The following is an 18,307-nucleotide window of genomic DNA, read 5'->3' on the forward strand; positions in this document are numbered from 1 at the left end:
CAAGGAAACAGAATTGTTCAAGTTCTCACCACTGTCCCTCTTACTAGATACCTGTGATGTTTCCACATACCGGCTTTGTTTAATTTTCATTCTGATTAAGTGCCTCTGCTTAAAGCAATCTGGAGAAAACGGTTTTCCTTTCGATTCAATCCCCACCTCCTACCTGCACCTGCAAAATCCGGGATAGATTCCTTGCGCTAATGACTGCTAAATTTGGACAAAGGAACAGATCCTCCCCCCGACCCCTCCCCAGTTTTCTAACTGGAATCTTGAGATTTGGATCAGCCTCTCTGGAAAAACGCCCCAAAACCCACTTATGATCTCTCCGTGGTGCTGAAGCAAGGATCCCCATCTCTGTTCTGTCACTCTCAGACAACTCAATCGTTTGTTTCGAAATTATATACCTTCTCAACCTTTTCATGTGGATTCTAATTGTAAATGTTTTTGACTTTCAATGATAACTCTCTACTAATTTATGTAAGTATAAAATTGGGCCAGGTTCTTAAATCTTAGTTTTCGTATAAGGATAGCAGATATTTGAAAAATTACTTTTCTATTATTTTAGCGCACTAGAATTTATCCTTTCTTTAATTCCTGTCCTACCGCAGGCCTCAGATTCTGCCTTGTTGGAGGCGGACAAATGGTGCCCAGGCTAGAAAAATTAGGCAGTTCAGTGTCAAGCCTGCGCGCCCGGCTCTTAGAACTACATTTCCCATAAAGATGGACTACATTTCCCATGAGCCCACGGATGCGCGCGTAGAAGACGGAAAGTGCTAGCTAGCTTCCTGTCTTGCGGAAAGCTGCGTGGCCGGCCACCCGAAGGTAAGCGTGGGATTTGGGGGGTGGGTTATTTTCTGGGTTCTACAAAGAGGAACGGACAAGCGGAGAAATATATGGACGTTTCCCTCTTTCCCCCACTCCCTTTTCCCATACCTCGATCTCTCCAGGAAAGCGCTCTTTTGTGTACGGAAGTGGGACCTCGCTTAAATCCCTGTATTTGTGTGTCTGGTGCTTCTTGGAAACGTGCAGAAGTAGGAGCTTCTCTAAGTCGATTCCCTGGGGCTCCGGAGTTAAGACTCTGCTCATAAAACGAAATATTAGCCGAGGTCGGGATCTCAGTAGTATATGGGGTGGGGAAGCGTGGCAGCATTTTTCAAATTGTTCAGGAGATTGCTTTCCAATATTAGTGATCATAGTGGGTGTCTCCTAATCCTTTGGAAATTACCCCTCCTTCCCTCTTTGGTTTAACATAAAGTTATTGTGAGGAACGCTCATTCTGCTCCTCCACTGGTTACTAATATTGTCGAGACTAAAACTTTTTAACTTCAAAAATACGTAGAAACTCTAGCATTGGATGATTTAGATGTTTACAGCCAATGCTTAGCGCACGCACTAAATTCCTCTTTGTGGTAACTTCGTGGCCCCCTTCCAGATGTTACATAGTTGCTTGCGAACCACTGTGCTTCACCCTGAAAAGGGTATACGGCGTGCTAGGTAAAGTACTGTACCGAGTCAGGAAGATGTCTTATTCGCTTTGCTTACCCCTTTGGACTAGTTCTTTGGTTAAATAAGGGCTTGAACTAGATAGAAAATTTTTGATTTGGTAATATTGGACTTTGAGATACATAATAAAGAAGGTAAATCATTGAAGTGTTTTGCTGTATGTTATGTAAAATGTGTCGTGTGGCTTTTAACTTTTTAATCCCACTACCCAGTTAGGTGTTAATCTTCCCTTGTGCCTTGCCTGTGTACACGTAGCATACTGTACAATTTGCAACCTAGCTATTTCACTTAATTTGCGTTTTTCCATTAGGTCCCCATAGATTTTCAATGACAATAATCTATTCACTACTGTTGAGTAGTTTGCGGTTTCTACTTATTTGCAGTGATTGTACCCTACATACTTCTTTGAGCCACTGATTCTTTCCCTGATAAATGCCTAGCAATGGAACTGGGTGAATGAATTATACAGCTTACATATTATGCAGAAAATGTATTTTAGCATATGGTAATGGTCAAGGGCATTGATTTTATGTTTCACAGCTGTTTTTCCCTTGAACAAGCAAACTTTCTGCTATCACTCTTTTGGCTTAAATGCTAAAGCTGACAACCTCCAGAGTTTAGGTGTTCCTCATCGGATTAGAAACATCAATAACAAATAGATCCAGGTTAAGGTGAGAATTAGTGGTTTGGTCTGGACCCAGATAGGCCCAATTCATTTTATTATGTCTGCATTGGTTCCAGCTGTTTGTAGTTTGAAGTTCTGTTGCACAGTGGGAATGGCCTTCAAATGACAGGCATAATTTCTAAGAAAATCTTACCGGCAAATTATAAAAAGTATGGCATTCTAGAAGTAACAAATGGAGGGCAATATATTATTGAAATGACTCTGAAACAAAACTTGGGTTAGAATCTTCTGTCATATAGTGCTATTCTCAAGCATTTATTAAAAATCATTTACCAGTTACCTGGATTTACTGTATTCCTTTAGTAATGAAGGCTGTGCTGTTACCTTCCTTTAGGATTGTGTGTAGAGCGGGGTTTTGTTCCTTCCCTTTGGCTCTTATTTAGCTGGTGAGATTATGAAGGGGAGTAAGACTGCAAGCAGAATCATAACCTAGGTTTGAGACTATCTTTGGGAAGTACTGAAGTAAAAATAAGGTCAAGTTCACAAATTTCCAAAATTCTTTAATGGATAAGCTTACTGCCCAGCAAGTTTAAAAACACCAATAAAAACGGCAATTCACATTGGTCAAAGATTAGAGGGTTATAAAACAGAAATTGTGTTGGCTTTGCTTAATGACAAAACAGAAAGGCCAGGTCTGTTTTTCTCTGGCCTGATTTCTCTTGGAGCTGTTGGATTTGACAGTGGTAGTTCGGAAGGTTAGTTGTATGTGATACCAATATGATGGATACCTAAGAAAGACCAACGATGGGCAAGGTCCTTACTCTATTATGTTCCATAGGCTTTCAGGTGAGTTATTTAAATAAAAGGAGAGATATTAAGAACCAGGTTATCGCAAACAATCCTGTGAAAGGAGAGAGGTTAAAAAAAAAAAAAAGCCCTAAGAAGGAGAGAGAGGGAAGGGAAGCTTCCGGGGCATTACGCCATTTGCAAGATCACAGCGAACACCCCAACGAAGGGCAGATCGCTTTTTCTCGGTTGGTACTAGGTAATTGTTTGGAACATATATGTGCTGAGGCTTGGATTGCGGTTCTGCCCGACAAAGCATCTGCTCTCGGACACCCCAGCGCAATTCCTTCCTAGGATCTTCACCAGGTAACCGCATCGAGTCCCAGTCTCGTTTATATTCAAAATATCGGGCTACCCGGTCTACTTTGCCCCGGTTTCGGCTTAACTGGTCCAGCCTTGGGAGAATAAAGGACTTGGGTCGGCTCGCAACAATCAGGTCTTGTTCATAAGCTGGAGGGCCCATTTCTTCTCTTTGTAGGTAGCAAAAAAGCTGATCCTGAGACATTCCTTGGTATTCATGTGGGAGATTAAATTTTTGTGAACTATCAGCTGGAGATCCCCTGTCTTCCTGGAACTGCAGATTCATCAGCCTTTGTCGTAAGTCCCAGACATCCACGTCACTTTCTGCACCAGACTCTGATTCACTGATAATCGACTCATCTGTCACTAATACTTCTCCACCTGGTTTCCTACGCAGCACCTTTCTCTTCATCACCGGCTTCCGGAGCCTCTGGGAGCCCTCCGAGACCGTTTCCGAAGGGGCGTTACTTTCTACATGTGGGTAATGCAGTTGGACAGGAAGAGCAGGTCGCTTTCCTGGGGCTACTGAGGCTTTACTGTAGGGATCATACTGGATGGACTGGGCTTCTCTCCTGACGTCTCCCTCACCCTGCTCTGCACAGATCTGGGTAAAAGCTCTAGCAGCTGCTAACATTCGTTCTTCTGGATCCATATTGGCCCATTTTTGCCCATCAGGTCCCACGAGTTCATCCATTCCTTCCCCTACACTGTAGGACCTTCTGCAAGAGAAAACACTGATCAGTTTTCTGATAATAAATTCCCAGCTCATAACTGTTCATTCCCTTCTTGTGGACTATTTTATCGTGGTCACATGCAGAAAGAATGGCTAAGGCAGTCATAAGTACAACAGTTACATCCATAATGAAATACAGATTAGTACAGGCAGTGTGGGAGCGGTCTGGAGGGGCATTTGCTCAGCTCTAGAGAAGAACACCTGCTCCCACTGCCACTCTCTTCTTACTCTCTCCCACTTTTACCGCCTGGGAGTCTTGCCACCTAAGTAGCTCCGAGGATAGGCGAGTTCTGGCGTAAGAAAAACTCCGGAGTCTAAAGATATGGGTGGGGCCCAATACTTAGAGCACATTATGTAACTTGTACTTAAGGGGCACTTTCCATATCCAGCACTACTTTTTGTGCTTTACATTTATTAATTCATGTAATCCTCACAACTGTGGGATAGGTACTCAGTATCTCCTTTTCACAGATGAGTAACATGAGGCATTAAGAGATTAAATAGCCCAAGGTTATACCAAGGTAGGTGGTGGAGCTGGAATTCAAACTCAGGCAGTCGCATCAGAGTCCTTAACCATGAATAGTGATTTAATCCAAAAAACCATCACAAAAGCAGGAATATACATGCACACGCTTCATATGCTTAAGTAATAATGCGTCATTAGTTGCCAAGCTAAATATGTTCATCCCAGTACCCTGTCACTGAACTGATAGCTTTTAGTACCCAAATCAACCAGCCAGACACCCAATGCCAGTTTCCTGACTGGGTCCAGATTAGGTATCTACTGCCCGCTATTTCCTGTGTCCCTACTATTTTTCTTCTTAAACTGAAAAACTAATACACATAACATGGTACTTTTAAGCAAGGACTGCCTCCCCCAACACAAAGTTTCACTCTCAAAGGCGGTTTTTTATAATTTCTCCAGTAACTTTCCATATTCATATGCACATTTTTATACCATAAAGAAGCATATAATACAACTCTTCTGAACCTTAAAGACAGCCTGGTGATCCAGCTGCATCAGCACGTGCAGACTTACCTTCATTTTGTTTGAAGGTGTGTGAAATTCCAATGTATGGATGTACCATAATTTATTCAGTCCGTCCCCAATTTATTTTAGACTTACTCTTTTGCTCTTAAAAAATAAGTGTTACAATATTTTGTAAGTTTTTACATACCTGTGCAAACATATGTGTATGTTAAGTTTCTAGTAATGGAACAGGTGGGGCCAAAGGTATGTGTGCACTCCATTTTGACAGCTGCTGCCAAAAGCCCTCTGAAGTTGTACTGAGTGTGTGTGCCAGAGCTCGTCTCTCCTTCCTCTCTGCCGGCTGGTAAATTATCAAACCCTCTCATCTTTGCAGTCAGTTTGGTAAAGAAAATAGTTCCCATATAAATTAGCACTTATGTAAATTGAGTAAATTTGAGCATCTTTTCACACATTTATAAGCTTCTTTGTATGAAATGCTTGTTCTTTTCCACTTACCTCTCAGGTTGCTGGGCTTTTTTCTTACTGAGCTTTGTATTAAAACTGATTTATATATTTATGAAATATTCTCCATCATTAAATTTTTCTTCCCAGTTTGTTATTCATTCTTGACTTTTTGCTGGTAGAAACTTACAATTTTAGGTAGTCAAATTTTTTGGTTTTCTGGGTTTCTACAGCACCTTACTTAGAAATGCCTTTCCTACTTCAAGGTTATAAGAAAGTTATTCCATGTTTTCTTCTAGTACTTTTAACGTTTCATTTTTTACGTTTGAACTTTTAATCTATCATAGATATAGAAACTCAAAGGGCAAAAAACTAAATGAGCTACTGAGACTCAAATAACACAGCCTTTGAACAGATGTGGGGATGATATTCTGTAACTAAAGTAACCATCAGGCAAAGATTGTCTAGTTCTGTCCCCAGTTCAAAGACATAGTATAGCTGTCCTCGGATTATTGAAATATGCCAGGAATTTCAACACTGATTATCGAAATTATATTATCCAGACTGATTTCTAACTGCTAGAGGTACAGAAATCTTTTGTCAGAACATGCATCAAATCACGATGCTTAATTACCTTCTTTCTGCCATCAAAACTGCTTAAAGTAGGAAAATTTTAACCCCAGATTCTACTTCCAGTATGAAGTACAATCACTGACAAGTTTCTTTCATCAAGCTAGCTCCACTATACCATACTTAAGATGGAACTGAGTATTAGATGATGTAACATACAAGCCACTGATTTTATGTGAAATATTGGAAAGCAACAGAAACTCGGAGTAGACATAATAAATGTTTCACATAAACAGATCTTATGATTAGAAAGACTGGGTAAATATGAGAAGTCAAAAGGAAATGTTTTAGGGAAAAAATAATAATTTCAGTCCTCAGCCATCTCAGCTCATGAAGAGAAATGAAATCTACAGACATTTTTCCTAAAGTCTGACTACATATCTTAACAATGCTAGCTGAATATTGTTTTGATGCTACCTTCCTCTTCCACTGTGAATTCACCAGACAGGATGGAAAAAAATATTTGGATGATTAACCCATAATAATGAAGCTGAATGCTAGTATCCGTGGTCAGAATCAAAGGTCTGTATCCTTTAGGCATCAAATTAAATCTTAGACACTGTTTGAATATAATGGAATGATACTGACATCACCAAAGCAATCAGCACCAAAACTGTTGTATGTGTTTACTCTTTTCAGGTAGGGTGGACCTCTATGATTCGTTGATTCCTGGGTTTCTCTTATCATGGCGGAAAATGACACAGACAGAATCCAGACTGAGAAACTCCTAAAAAGAGTACAAGAACTGGAGCAGGAGGTACAAAGACTTAAAAAAGAACAGGCCAACAAGGACTCAAACGTTAGAGTCCTTCCAGGAGCTGGAAAAGCTAAGCGTGCTTTTGATTTCAGTGCTCACAGTCGAAGACACGTAGCCCTAAAGATAGCCTATCTGGGCTGGGGCTATCAGGGCTTTGCCAGCCAGGAAAACACAAACAACACAATTGAAGAGAAACTGTTTGAAGCTCTAACCAAGACTCGACTAGTAGAAAACAGACAGACATCCAACTATCACCGGTGTGGGCGAACAGACAAAGGAGTTAGTGCCTTCGGACAGGTAAGAGCCACTATCGTGCTTCACAAAGCAGGCAATGCCAATATTATTTTGGGTGTACATACTGAGGATTCAAATTATTTGCATCTCTAAAACAGTATCTTTCTCTGATTCCACAGGTGATCTCTCTTGACCTTCGTTCTCACTTTCCAAAGTGCAGAGATTCAGAGGACTTTAATTTTAAAGATGAAGTCAATGATGTGGCTAAAGAGATCCGTTATACCCACATCCTCAATCGGGTGCTCCCTCCAGACATCCGTGTCCTGGCCTGGGCTCCCGCAGAGCCCAGCTTCAGTGCTCGGTTCAACTGTCTTGAGCGGACTTACCGCTATTTTTTCCCTCGTGCTGATTTAGACATTGTAACCATGAACTATGCAGCTCAGAAGTATGTTGGCACGCACGATTTTAGGAACTTATGTAAAATGGATGTAGCCAATGGGGTGATTAACTTTCAGAGGACTATTCTGTCTGCTCAAGTACAGCTAGTGGACCAAAGTCTGGCCGAGGAGAGATGCCAAGAACCCTTCCAGTTATGTCAGTTTGAAGTGACTGGCCAGGCGTTCCTTTACCACCAAGTCCGCTGTATGATGGCTGTCCTTTTTCTGATTGGCCAAGGAATGGAGCAGCCAGAGGTTATTGATGAACTGCTGAACATAGAGAAAAATCCTCAGAAACCTCAATACAGGTAAGTTAAAAACAAAAAACCCAAAAACCCCAAATATAATATAGCTATTGTCCTTAGTATATTTTAGGATATATTCGAACGTATCTCCTTCTCCCCACCATTCCCTAAATAACTAAGTCTCTGATTCTGCCGTCACGAAGCTTTTACTCTCACTTGTAGAATGTTATGAGCTTGCAGCAGGGAGTGGTGTCTGACTTCCTTCTGTCATTGTTCTATCCCCTTAGTAAGAAATAGGCATTTGGACCAGGCCCCTGAAGTAACTTTACAGCATTACGGTGGAGCCAAGTCAGCTCAGTTCTAGGTGGCTTGTTACCGCTGAAACTTACACAATTGTGAATCAAGCCTAACCAGCTGATCCGTGGTTTGTTGCTTTTTTCTCTTTTTTAATTACAAAGTTGTTCAAGGTTAGGGATGGTGTTCTGTTTTCTTAGCTATGAAATACTCGATAAAGTTTTCCTCCTCCTCTTAACCCAGTTAATCCTGTTTTTTAAGAACTGCTGGGTGGTTGCTGTGTATGCTCATACTCTGTTTCTCCTCTCTCTAGTATGGCTGTAGAATTTCCTCTAGTCTTGTTTGACTGTAAGTTTGAAAATATTAAGTGGATCTATGATTGTGAAGTTCAGAAGTTCAATGTTACCCACCTTCAGCAACTATGGGCTAATCATGCTGTGAAAACTCAGATGCTGTTCAGCATGCTGCAAGGACTAGACTCTGTCGCAGTACGCTGCGGGACAGGTAGGACAGGGAGCCAGAGTCACACAGGGTTATGGGGGAGGCAGGTTCATATAAAGTTTGGAGGTGATTCTGCTGTGGTAAAAGTACCCAATATAATGCTTGACTGTATATATTATAGGACCAAAGATGGATGGAGTGATAGAGTGGAGAAGTGTTAAGCCCTCTGTCATCAAGCAGACCAGTGCCTTTGTAGAAGGCGTGAAAATGCGCACATATAAACCCCTAATGGATCGTCCTAAATGCCAAGGATTAGAATCCCGGATCGAGCATTTTGTACGGAGGGGACGCATCGAGCACCCACATTTATTCCATGAGGAAGAAACAAAAGCCAAAAGGGACTGTAGTGACACACTAGAGGAAGAAAATACTATTTTGGAGAAACCAACAAAGAGAGTATGTGTCGAAACAGACAATGAAAGCATCACCTAACCACAGGAATCTCACCAAGATCTAGGAGGCAGCAAAAGACCATTAGGCTCTATTAAAGAAGTTCTTGCTTGAACAAGAAAGAGTTTGAACATTCTTTCCATGCTTGTCCCAGAAAATTGAGATGGAAGAAGCAAAAAGCAACTGTAAAATGGACGTATATTTACACACACCTGGGAGCCTGTGCCTTGTGCTCAAACTCATTAAAGCCGGGTCCTGCAAGTATCCGATTTGTTGTGCTGTCCTTTCACAAGCAGATGAGATATTTACTACTCATCTGAATTCTCATAAAGAGCTTTGCCCAAGTGTCAAAACTTAAAAACATAAAATCTAGTCAGTTATATATTTGACACTGATTTAGTGCCAAGCAAGTTACTTCCTGAAGGCGACCTACGTGGATAAGGCCCAGCATCTCACAGCTCATCTAGTGCTGTGTGAGCCGCAAAGGGGCAGAAACATTTTACACAGGCAGAAAACATTCTTAGCTCGTGGGCATTATAAAACTAGGCCATGTAGTTTACCAACCCCTGGTCTAGTGGTTCAAGGAAAGTTCCTTTAAAGAGGAGATACCCAAGCTTAATCTTGCAGAACAAGTGGGAATCAATTAAAGCGGGGATAAAGCAGCAGAGCTTTAACCGTGCCTAAGGCAGAGGATGCAGTTTGCACAGTGTTAAAAGATTACAGCATCCGCATTCGGGTAATTGTAAATACAACAGTATGGTCTCAGAGTGACATCAGCATAGTTTAGAAAAGTAAGTAAGGGTCATGTTTTAGAGCCTTGTAGGCCTTCCTCAAAGAGATTAGATTTTATCTGGATAGGCCACTAAAAAATAAATAAAAGCCAGAACTGTGCAGCAAAAATACTGCTTTGGTACACTGCATTGTAAGAGGGCAGGTCAGTGGGACCAACTAGGAGACTGTTAGAGCAATCAAGGAAGCTGATGGTAACAGCCTAGGCTAGATTTGCAGTAGGGTAATGGGGAGAAGTAGGTGAACCTGAGATTAAGAAAAGAGAAGCGCCAGGACTGTGGGAGGGAATGCAAGGTGCAGATCGGGGGCCTTTCAGGATAACTCCTATGTTTCAGGTTTGTGGCACATTCTTCAGACTCACACTAGGACAGGAAAATGAGGCGGGGCTTTGCTTGTTCTCAAGGTTGATAAGTAACCTTCAAGTGCTACTTACAAACACATTTATTCGAAAGAGTTTCAAGTTCTCTTAAATAACACATTATCCTTTATAGCAATTAAAATAACAAATATCAAAGTAAATGAACTCAGACTTTCTGCCTCGATAACAATTTTCACTGCTGCAGGCTGCACTGCTTATCCACGTCTATAAGTACGTTATATGATCCAAAGTTTTATTTACCAACCAACAATTAGTTTGTTCCTACCTATATTCAAAACTCCATGTATACAAATATGGTTTATATCTTAAAGCTGCTAGCTAAAATATAATTAACGTATGGGCCAATTAGAAACAATACTAACATAGAAATAGTACACTTAATGCTCAGCGGATGGGCCACAGAAAGACTTCACTGAAAGAGTTCCAAGTTTAGAAAGTAAAATAGTATCAGTGAAGTGATCTTGTAGTTTTGAAGAACAGGAAGACATAATAGCTTTTATATTCTAGCAGAGTAGGAACCAGAAAAGATCCCCTTTTAGAGATAGGAAAATAGTTGTATAAAGTAAAAGAGTTGTTTCTAAACAGCCAATTATATGATCCAGATCTTCTGGAGTTTGAATCATGTCATCAGTTTTGGGGGCCTGATCTGCCTGCATTTCATAGTGCCCTGAATGTTCTTAAAATATGACTGCTTTCTTCTTTAACTTGGATGTAAAGAAACTTTTGTTTTTAGCATAATCATTGAACATAGCAAAATATCCCCACTTAGAACATATACGGACAAACCAAAGCACTTAATTTTTTTTCCGACTTCCTACCTTATTTCAATGTACCTTCACTGGCATTAATTTTCGAGTCAAAGAAAAACCTAGAAAAGAACAGAGTTAGGAAATCACTTGTTTTTAAAAAATCAACTCTAAAGAAATGATAATGGGACAAAAAGCACTAAAAAGCCATGCGGAGGAGATTCTATAGAGGCAAAAGGGTTTACAGGATCAGGGTCCTAGATCTTAAGTGAAGTCCTTTGAAGGTTAACGAGATTATACTACCAAGTCTAGAAGAGTAAGGATTCAGTGACATGTTTGGTAGTTACCACAGAAAAATTCAGGACAATCATCACAGATGAAGCAAATCAGAAGTTCCCAAATGTAACTTTGCAAAATTACTTCATTTATCTGTATTGTATAATATATTACCTAAATTCCAAAGTTAAACCTATAGTAGGGACTAAATAAATGTGAGAAATAAAGTAGGGCTTAGCTCTTACTTTCCTCATCAGAAAAGTGGAAGGAATTATTTCAATAGGTTGTGAAGTTTCAATTATATATATATATAAAATACGTTACATATATAATGTATATAACATGTAATATTTCAATGCTCATATAGTACAAAACTACCTACTAAAAAGATAAATACAGAACAGAGGAAAGTAGGCACAGAAATGGAACTGGATTCTGTCTGGGCTGGGAGGATTTCCAACACTAAAGCCCAAAGAAATGTTTTTTCTGGCATGTGTGCTATGCTATACAGTGATGAACATGTCTTCTTTGCGGTTAAATTACTGCACACTCATTTTTTTCGCCTCAAATGTATGAAGGTAGGTGTTTGCAAATAATAAAATATAAAATTTAGTAAGGTCCACAAAGTAACTGTCAGTTCTCTCTCTTCCTTTTTAATATAAAGACCTGAAAATATTTTCTCTTTACTTAGGCGAAAATTTTCACACAGAAGCTAGAATAGCTAATATTTTGTAGATAAATACAGATATTGATCAAAATACCCAACACTATCTTCTCTTAAAAAAATCTTAAACGATTCAGTGTCCCACTTTCTAGCTAGTTGCCAGTGAGAGGACTAAGGGTGGAAGGGGAGGAATTTAAACTGGAATAGAGATAAGATTCTAAACTTTGCTGGGAGGCTACTGCAGAATTAGAACAAATTCCTCTACCTCTAGGAAACTAAGCATGCAGTTTCAAGAACCACAATTTTAGAACAAATGAAAACAAAACAGCCTAAAAAAGACAACCACAATCCAAAGAAATAAACTGGGGGAAATACTTGTTACAGGTTCAAAATCGCTAATTCAAATTCCTCTTAGAAAGCTATTAAAAGGTACACAAAATAAGATAAAAACAGATTATCAAAGATATGACTAATAAACCGAAAAAGATGTTTCATCTCATTAATTATGCAAATAAAAACATTAAGATATCCTTTTAAGAGTGGTAAGATTTTTCACTACCCAGTGCTGGTGGGAGTGTGGAGAAATAAGCACTCTTATACTTGTATGTGTTTGGCGGTGGGGGTAGGGACAACAATTTTTCTGGAGGGCACTATGGCATTATGAATCAGAATTTTAAACTGTACCATAATTTCTAAGCCATAATCCATTTTCAAGGAATTATTCTAAGGAGATAAGTAACTACTATCATGCTGTTTTATGATAATGAAATGCTTTATGATAATGAAAAAATTGGAAAAACCAATGTCCAGCATTAGGGAATATGTCAAATAATATATGGCATAGTACTGCCATAGCAAGAAAGACCATGCATCCATTAAAAATTACAATGCGCATCTACATTTGACACGGACACTTATTCCTAAAATATTAGGGCCTCAAAGGCATAACCTGCTTTTTAAATGAATACGCCTTGTTATATTCAAAATATACAATCATATAAAAACAAAAATATTTTATAACATGTAAATATATATTCATAATATCTGAAGTAAACCCCAATATGAACTTTTTCTTGATTTGTGACTTATGGAATCCCCAGTATTTTCTTCCTTTTTTATATGTGCTTAACAGTGCTTAGGTTAATCAAAAGGATTAAACTGTGTAATTTTTGCAACCGGAATAAGGTTTATGGTTTGTTTTTTGTTTTCTATTCTAGGGTAGGACTACAGGGTTCTTCAGTTTTACACCCTACTCTAACTCGTTAGGGAAAGCTGCTCGCACAGTTACATCCAGAAGATCACAAAAGGTGTAACTAACCCGAGAGTGGGAAGACTTTTCCCTCTTTACTACAACAAAGATGAGAGTCTGCACCATCTGGCCCGGGAGTGGTTACCGTCGCGGATGCTCCAGGCCTCGGGGGAAGCCGGCTCCCTCGCGGGTACCGGTCCCCGCAGCCCCCAGGCCCCTCGCCCGGTCCACCTCGCTGAGTGACGACCACCGGGGTCCTCGCCTCTGCAGCCATCGGGCAAGCAGTGGACGCGCCGCCGGGCAGTAGGCGCACATTGTGACCTCCAGGGGCCCGGGCGCGCACGGCGCCGCTCACACCTGCCTCGGGAGGCGGCGCACCCGGCACATCCGGCGCGTCGAGACTTGGAAAGCCCAAGGGACCGGGGACCTGGGGAGGGAAACTCCAACTCCGTCCCACTCAGAACCCGACCGCTCCGCAGCGGCGGGCGGCCGGCCGGCCCCCGGGGGCCCGTGCACCACCACTCCCCGCCTGTGCCCGCTTACCGGCCCCGCCGAGCCCCACCGGCCGCACCGAGTCCCGCCGCCCGGCTAGCGCAACACCGCAGGCTTCGGTTAGCGTCCCGCAGCTCGCGCAAGCGCACGGCCCGCAAAAAGTCCCGGTTGCCGTTAACCGCCCAGCCGACAAGGTTTAAACCCGGGGCGAGCGGCCCCGCCCTCCTCCTTCCTATTGGCCCAGAGGGAGAACGTCCTCCACGTCTACATCCTGATTGGTACATGGTTTCCCTTGGCCCTCCCCCACAGGCGGGAGGAAGCCCGGGACTTGGGGCGTGGATTTGGGGAGGTCCGCACCCCGCCGGGCTCGAGCGCGACGCCCGGAACCGTTGTGGCGTCGCCTTCAGGCGTCTCGGAAGGGGAGGGGGACTGCCTAGCCTCGGTTAATAGCAAAGTAGCCGGGTTTGGGGAGAGGCGGTCTTCCGTCCACCTCGCGAGATCCGTCTCCGCCGTTGCCTGTTCCGCGCGGCCGCGGAGTCGGAGGCGTCGGGAAGGGAGATGGCTTGAAGCCCCGGATCCCTCCTCTTCCTGCCTGACAGTCCATCGGGGTCCGATACGCGCAGGTTCCGGGCAAGTCCGGACGCGCATCCGCGCATTGAGTCCTTCCCGTGGTTCACGAGGTTCTTGCCAACGTGACTCTAACGGCTCCGGCCTATCCGACTTCCTTGCTGGAAGGAGCTCTCGCTTGCGGTTTTCCTCCGGAATGCTCCCGTCTACTCCCTTCACATAGTCTTACCCTTCCAGTTGTTTTGTTTTGTTTACGTACCTGCGGGGAAAGGTGTAGTGCTTTGGGAATTGCTGAGGGTTAAGACCTAGAAAAGAGACAGTCGAAATCTTCACAACTCAATATCCTAGTCACGCCCTGCCCCTTAACCAGCTTGTCCCCCAAGTCCTGAACGTTCTTGTACCCCGCCTCACACAAACAGGCAGGTGCTGGTTGACAAGTTTACACTATCTGTTAAATTCAAGATTCAATGACAGGGAGAAAAGAATGTCTAACCTTTTCCTCCAAAGTTAATGCTACCTCCTACTCTTACCCTTCGTCTTAGGGTCTTTGCACTGCCTTCAAGGCGCTTTGGATTTGTTGGGGGAATGAAAAAGGGAATAAACATAGAAGAAGACGGCGGAAGTAGTTTGTGAAGATTTGAACGACTGTACCCTTAGATCTCCAATGTCTTAACACGACTTCAGTGCACAGTCTTGTTTTTTTCTCATGAAAAAATGTCCCATGTTTAGGTTTGGTCATCTTACAACTGCGGGTCTTTTTTTTTTTACTGTTACGGACTCTCCAATCTGTCTTAGAAACAAGTGGGAAGTCAATTTTTTTACCTGCTGCTTTGAGCATTCAACATACATCTCTCATGCATTAGTTTCTTGTTACCTTTTATGTTAAAATTTTATCTTTGAAACCCTTTAATCAACAACTTGAACGATCTATCTCCTATCGTATTTCATATTTCAAGAAATTCATGGTTACCAGATGGCTGGAAAAGGAAATGGATTGCTCACCCGTATACTTGTGTGGCTGTATATTTGACGTGTCTGTGGAAGGATGGATATTCAGAAGCTCCTGTGTTGTCATCTTGGTGATGTCACTGACCTCTAATTTTTTTCTTCTGCAATGTCTAATCGGTAGATAATTTTTTTAAATTTTTTCTTCTTTTAATTTTTAATCCGTAGTTAATTTTATCTTGTGTATTTTTCATCTCAGATATTTTTTTCATCTTTAGAAGTTTGATCTGGGTCTTTTTAATATCATCAGTGTCTCTACTTAACATGCCCAATTATCCTCTAACTTCTTGAACATACTGAATGCAGTTACAACTTTTTTTTTTTATGAGGGGGAGGTAGGTAGGTTTATTTACTTCTTTCTACTGGGGATTGAACCCAGGACCTCGTGCATGCTAAGCATGTACTCTACCACTTGAGCTCTACCCTCCTCACAATTGTAACTGTTTTAATGTCATGGTCCACTAATTTTATCACCTGTGTAATTTTGGGGTTTTGATTGATTGATTGACTGACATTTCTCCTCATTAAGGCTTACATTTTCCTGCTTATTCACATGCCTGCTCAGTTTTGACTTGAGGCCAGATATTTTCAGTTTTACCTTGTTGGATGATAGATATTTTTGGATTACTATAAACATTCCTGAGGTTTATTCTGGCACATGATTAAATTATTTGGAAACCCTTTAATCCTTTCAGATCTTGTTTTTAGACGTTAGACAGAACCAGAGCACACTGAGGTAACTCTCACCACACAGGTAATTGCCTCTTGATCCTGAGGTAGAATCCTTCTAAGTGTTCTACTTGCTGTCCCATCAGAGAGGAAGTCTTCCAGTCTGGCTCGTGGGAACGAACACTGTGCTTCTGGGCACTGCCTCCTCTTGCTCTGTACAATTTCCTCCCGTATGTGTGCTGATCAGTGTTCAGCTGAACACCTGACAGGGATCCTCTCCAGGTCTTGGAGTTCGCTCTCTCACACTCCCTCCTCTCTGGTTCTCTCCTCTGTAACCTCCAGCCATCTCGGTCTCCCCAGACTGTGCCCCCTTCACTCAAGGGGTTCTGGGTCTGTAAACTGGCTCTAGTCTATGAACTAATTGAGAGGCCGTGACTTTCTGTTCTTATGATTCAATTTAGACTTCTGTTCATTCAATGTAGAACTATCCTGCTTGTATAGATCAAGTAAAATTTATTAGGCTTCCCATTTGTTTCACTTCTAGGAACATTACAATTAACTAGCCACTGCCATAGGTCTGCATGAGTCAAACTATTCTGATTACTGCTTGGCTCTGCTGTCTGTTACCTGGTCCGTGTTGCTTTTGGTGTTTGGGTTCCATCACCTGCACATACATTTAGTGAGCGTAGGAACCATGACTATCATATTTATCATTGTTTTCCCAGCTCCTACGACAGTGCCTGGTACCTAGAGATGGGATCAGTGAATATTTGCTGTATGAATGAAAGCCTCGAGGCAATGCCTCTGCCTTTCTGAAACGAACCGGCAAGGAGAGCAGCCTCATCCTGTGGCAACCACAGCATCATCCAGCAGGGGGTGTTGCCTGCGAGAGAAGGTGTTTCAGAGGGACCAGGTCTGCGGGAGGGTCTCCGCTCTGCTGGTGGAAGAGGCTTTCTGTTCCAGTTGACAGCTTTCTCAGAGGAATTGAACTCCCCACATTGTAATCGCACTGTAAACTGATTATCTCGAAATGGGTGATTGGAGGGTGGGCAGGTATGTGTGAAGGCGCTGGGCAAGAACATCGACTTCTTTTTACATTCCTGTATTATTTAAAATTTTAACAGCCATATATTACTTTTTAATTAGAAAATTAAACAGAAGTTAGTATCTGCTTAAAAAGAAGAAATTGAATTTGGTTGGGAAATAATGATGCTGCATGATTCACTTCTGTACATAGTTTTCAATGGTCCCAAAAGATTTGGCTTCAGGCATACAGTATTTCTTTGAGCAGAGGCAGACGGAGTCAGACTGCTTTCTTTATTTGCTCTTCTCTTGCTTTTCTTTCTAACCTAAGAATTTTCTGTGCCACTATAGCTTCATTTTCTTTTGGTTTTAAAGTGAGGCCAAATACTCATTCCAGGGCTGCTAAGGGTGTCATCAGTCGCTTTGAAATTGTAACAGTGTCTGGTCCAGATCCAAAGGCGCTCTCTCACTATATGGCTGACCCTCTGCCTCAGGGCTGACCACGCTCCACACTTCAGTGGCCTGACCCAGCAGCAATTCAGACAACTCTTTGGATCTGTACTTCTTGTAAACCCCTCCTTAGAGGGCTTCTCTTGCACGTTTGTCTGAGATAAAAGGGGATTTATATTATCATACTTATTTCTATATTAGTTAAATGCAGTAGTTGATAATTCACATTAGTTTTAGCTCTGTGAAAACCCTTGTTCAGTTTGATCTTTGGCACTTTCTAGAATTCTTTGGCTGTGGCTCTCAATATGCTAATACAGTCACAAGCATCTAATGGACATTTTCTTGTAGTAGACACTATTCTAAACCAGTTAGACGCATCATCACATTTCATTGTCACAAAATACCTATGAAGTTAGTATAACTAACTTTTTAAAATTAGCTTAATTATTACTATGAGTATATTACTAAAATTATATGAAAATTAGTCTATTTTTTTAATAAATAAGGAAAGGCATGAGCAGAGAAGCTGCCACACCTTGGGTGTGGTCGCATCATTAGTAAGCGGCGTATCTGGGGTTTGAAGCCAGGTAGTCTAAAGCACAGTGCTCAGCTGATAAGATGCTGCTGTCATTGTTTGGGGTTCAGTGGAGGACAAAAGTGGGAGGGCCACACTTCTCTCTCATTTATTCCTAGTCACACCACAATAAATGGTTGTATGAAAGTTTGAATCTTTAGAGTATTAACGATGTTTGAGAATGACTCGTTTAACAAGAGAAATAAAAATTTTAAACTATACACAAAATATGCCTATTTCCATGATATGAGGGACAGAAAACAAACACAAAAACCAAAGGAAACCCATCACAGGTGGTACCCTCATGGACACAACCTAGCTATGGTTGTTTACCTTCAGGATCATGCCTGTTTCTTAAATCCTCCATGGTATAAATCCACACTATCCTTTAGAAAAGGTACCCTCAGGTGCCCTACTGCATGCTCTCAGGACCAGACCTACTTTCTGACCCCCAGTGTATATTCTGACATACAGTAATTCACAGACACTTTCACCCA

The 18,307-nt window shown here is 41.7% G+C and overlaps 3 protein-coding genes across 8 annotated transcripts in view; 2 read left to right on the plus strand and 1 right to left on the minus strand.

Annotated features, from left to right (window-relative positions):
* On the plus strand, window positions 1-9,191 carry PUS3 (pseudouridine synthase 3). 4 transcript variants are annotated; one of them, XM_015244099.3, is made up of 6 exons: window positions 1-477; window positions 609-822; window positions 6,709-7,123; window positions 7,240-7,805; window positions 8,350-8,540; window positions 8,659-9,191. In XM_015244099.3, the coding sequence occupies exons 3-6, from the start codon at window positions 6,755-6,757 to the stop codon at window positions 8,967-8,969; spliced, it is 1,437 nt and encodes a 478-aa protein (XP_015099585.2). In that variant the 5' UTR covers window positions 1-477; window positions 609-822; window positions 6,709-6,754; the 3' UTR covers window positions 8,970-9,191. The 4 variants fall into 4 exon arrangements, with proteins under 4 accessions (XP_015099585.2, XP_072810150.1, XP_072810152.1 ...); XM_072954049.1 differs by lacking the exon at window positions 1-477 and adding an exon at window positions 3,453-3,571 and having other exon boundaries at window positions 805-822; XM_072954051.1 differs by lacking the exons at window positions 1-477; window positions 609-822 and adding exons at window positions 3,458-3,571; window positions 6,518-6,591.
* HYLS1 (HYLS1 centriolar and ciliogenesis associated) lies at window positions 2,668-13,707 on the minus strand. 3 transcript variants are annotated; one of them, XM_015244102.3, is made up of 3 exons: window positions 13,574-13,707; window positions 10,914-10,963; window positions 2,668-3,993 (listed from the first exon to the last, which is right to left on the minus strand). In XM_015244102.3, exon 3 carries the CDS (start codon window positions 3,966-3,968, stop codon window positions 3,066-3,068), a length of 903 nt encoding a protein of 300 aa, XP_015099588.1. In that variant the 5' UTR covers window positions 3,969-3,993; window positions 10,914-10,963; window positions 13,574-13,707; the 3' UTR covers window positions 2,668-3,065. The 3 variants fall into 3 exon arrangements, with proteins under 3 accessions (XP_015099588.1, XP_072810153.1, XP_015099589.1); XM_072954052.1 differs by lacking the exon at window positions 13,574-13,707 and adding an exon at window positions 13,100-13,427; XM_015244103.3 differs by lacking the exon at window positions 10,914-10,963 and having other exon boundaries at window positions 13,574-13,701.
* Window positions 13,583-18,307, plus strand: part of PATE2 (prostate and testis expressed 2) — a 16,239-nt gene continuing 11,514 nt past the window's right edge. Inside the window, exon 1 of the mRNA XM_072954055.1 lies at window positions 13,583-13,800. The gene's annotated coding sequence lies outside the window, so the exon portion shown is untranslated. The remainder of the gene's footprint in view (window positions 13,801-18,307) is intronic.

Source organism: Vicugna pacos, chromosome 33 (assembly GCF_048564905.1).
Source record: "Vicugna pacos chromosome 33, VicPac4, whole genome shotgun sequence".
NCBI lineage: Eukaryota > Metazoa > Chordata > Mammalia > Artiodactyla > Camelidae > Vicugna > Vicugna pacos.

Excerpts from the sequence above, each read along its gene's own strand:
- HYLS1 (XM_015244102.3), bottom strand. The coding sequence starts at position 3,968 with ATGGATGAACTCGTGGGACCTGATGGGCAAAAATGGGCCAATATGGAT.
- PUS3 (XM_015244099.3), top strand. The coding sequence starts at position 6,755 with ATGGCGGAAAATGACACAGACAGAATCCAGACTGAGAAACTCCTAAAA. Across the intron at positions 7,124-7,239 it reads GAGTTAGTGCCTTCGGACAG|GTGATCTCTCTTGACCTTCG; the intron begins GTAAGAGCCACT and ends CTGATTCCACAG. Across the intron at positions 8,541-8,658 it reads CGCAGTACGCTGCGGGACAG|GACCAAAGATGGATGGAGTG; the intron begins GTAGGACAGGGA and ends TATATATTATAG.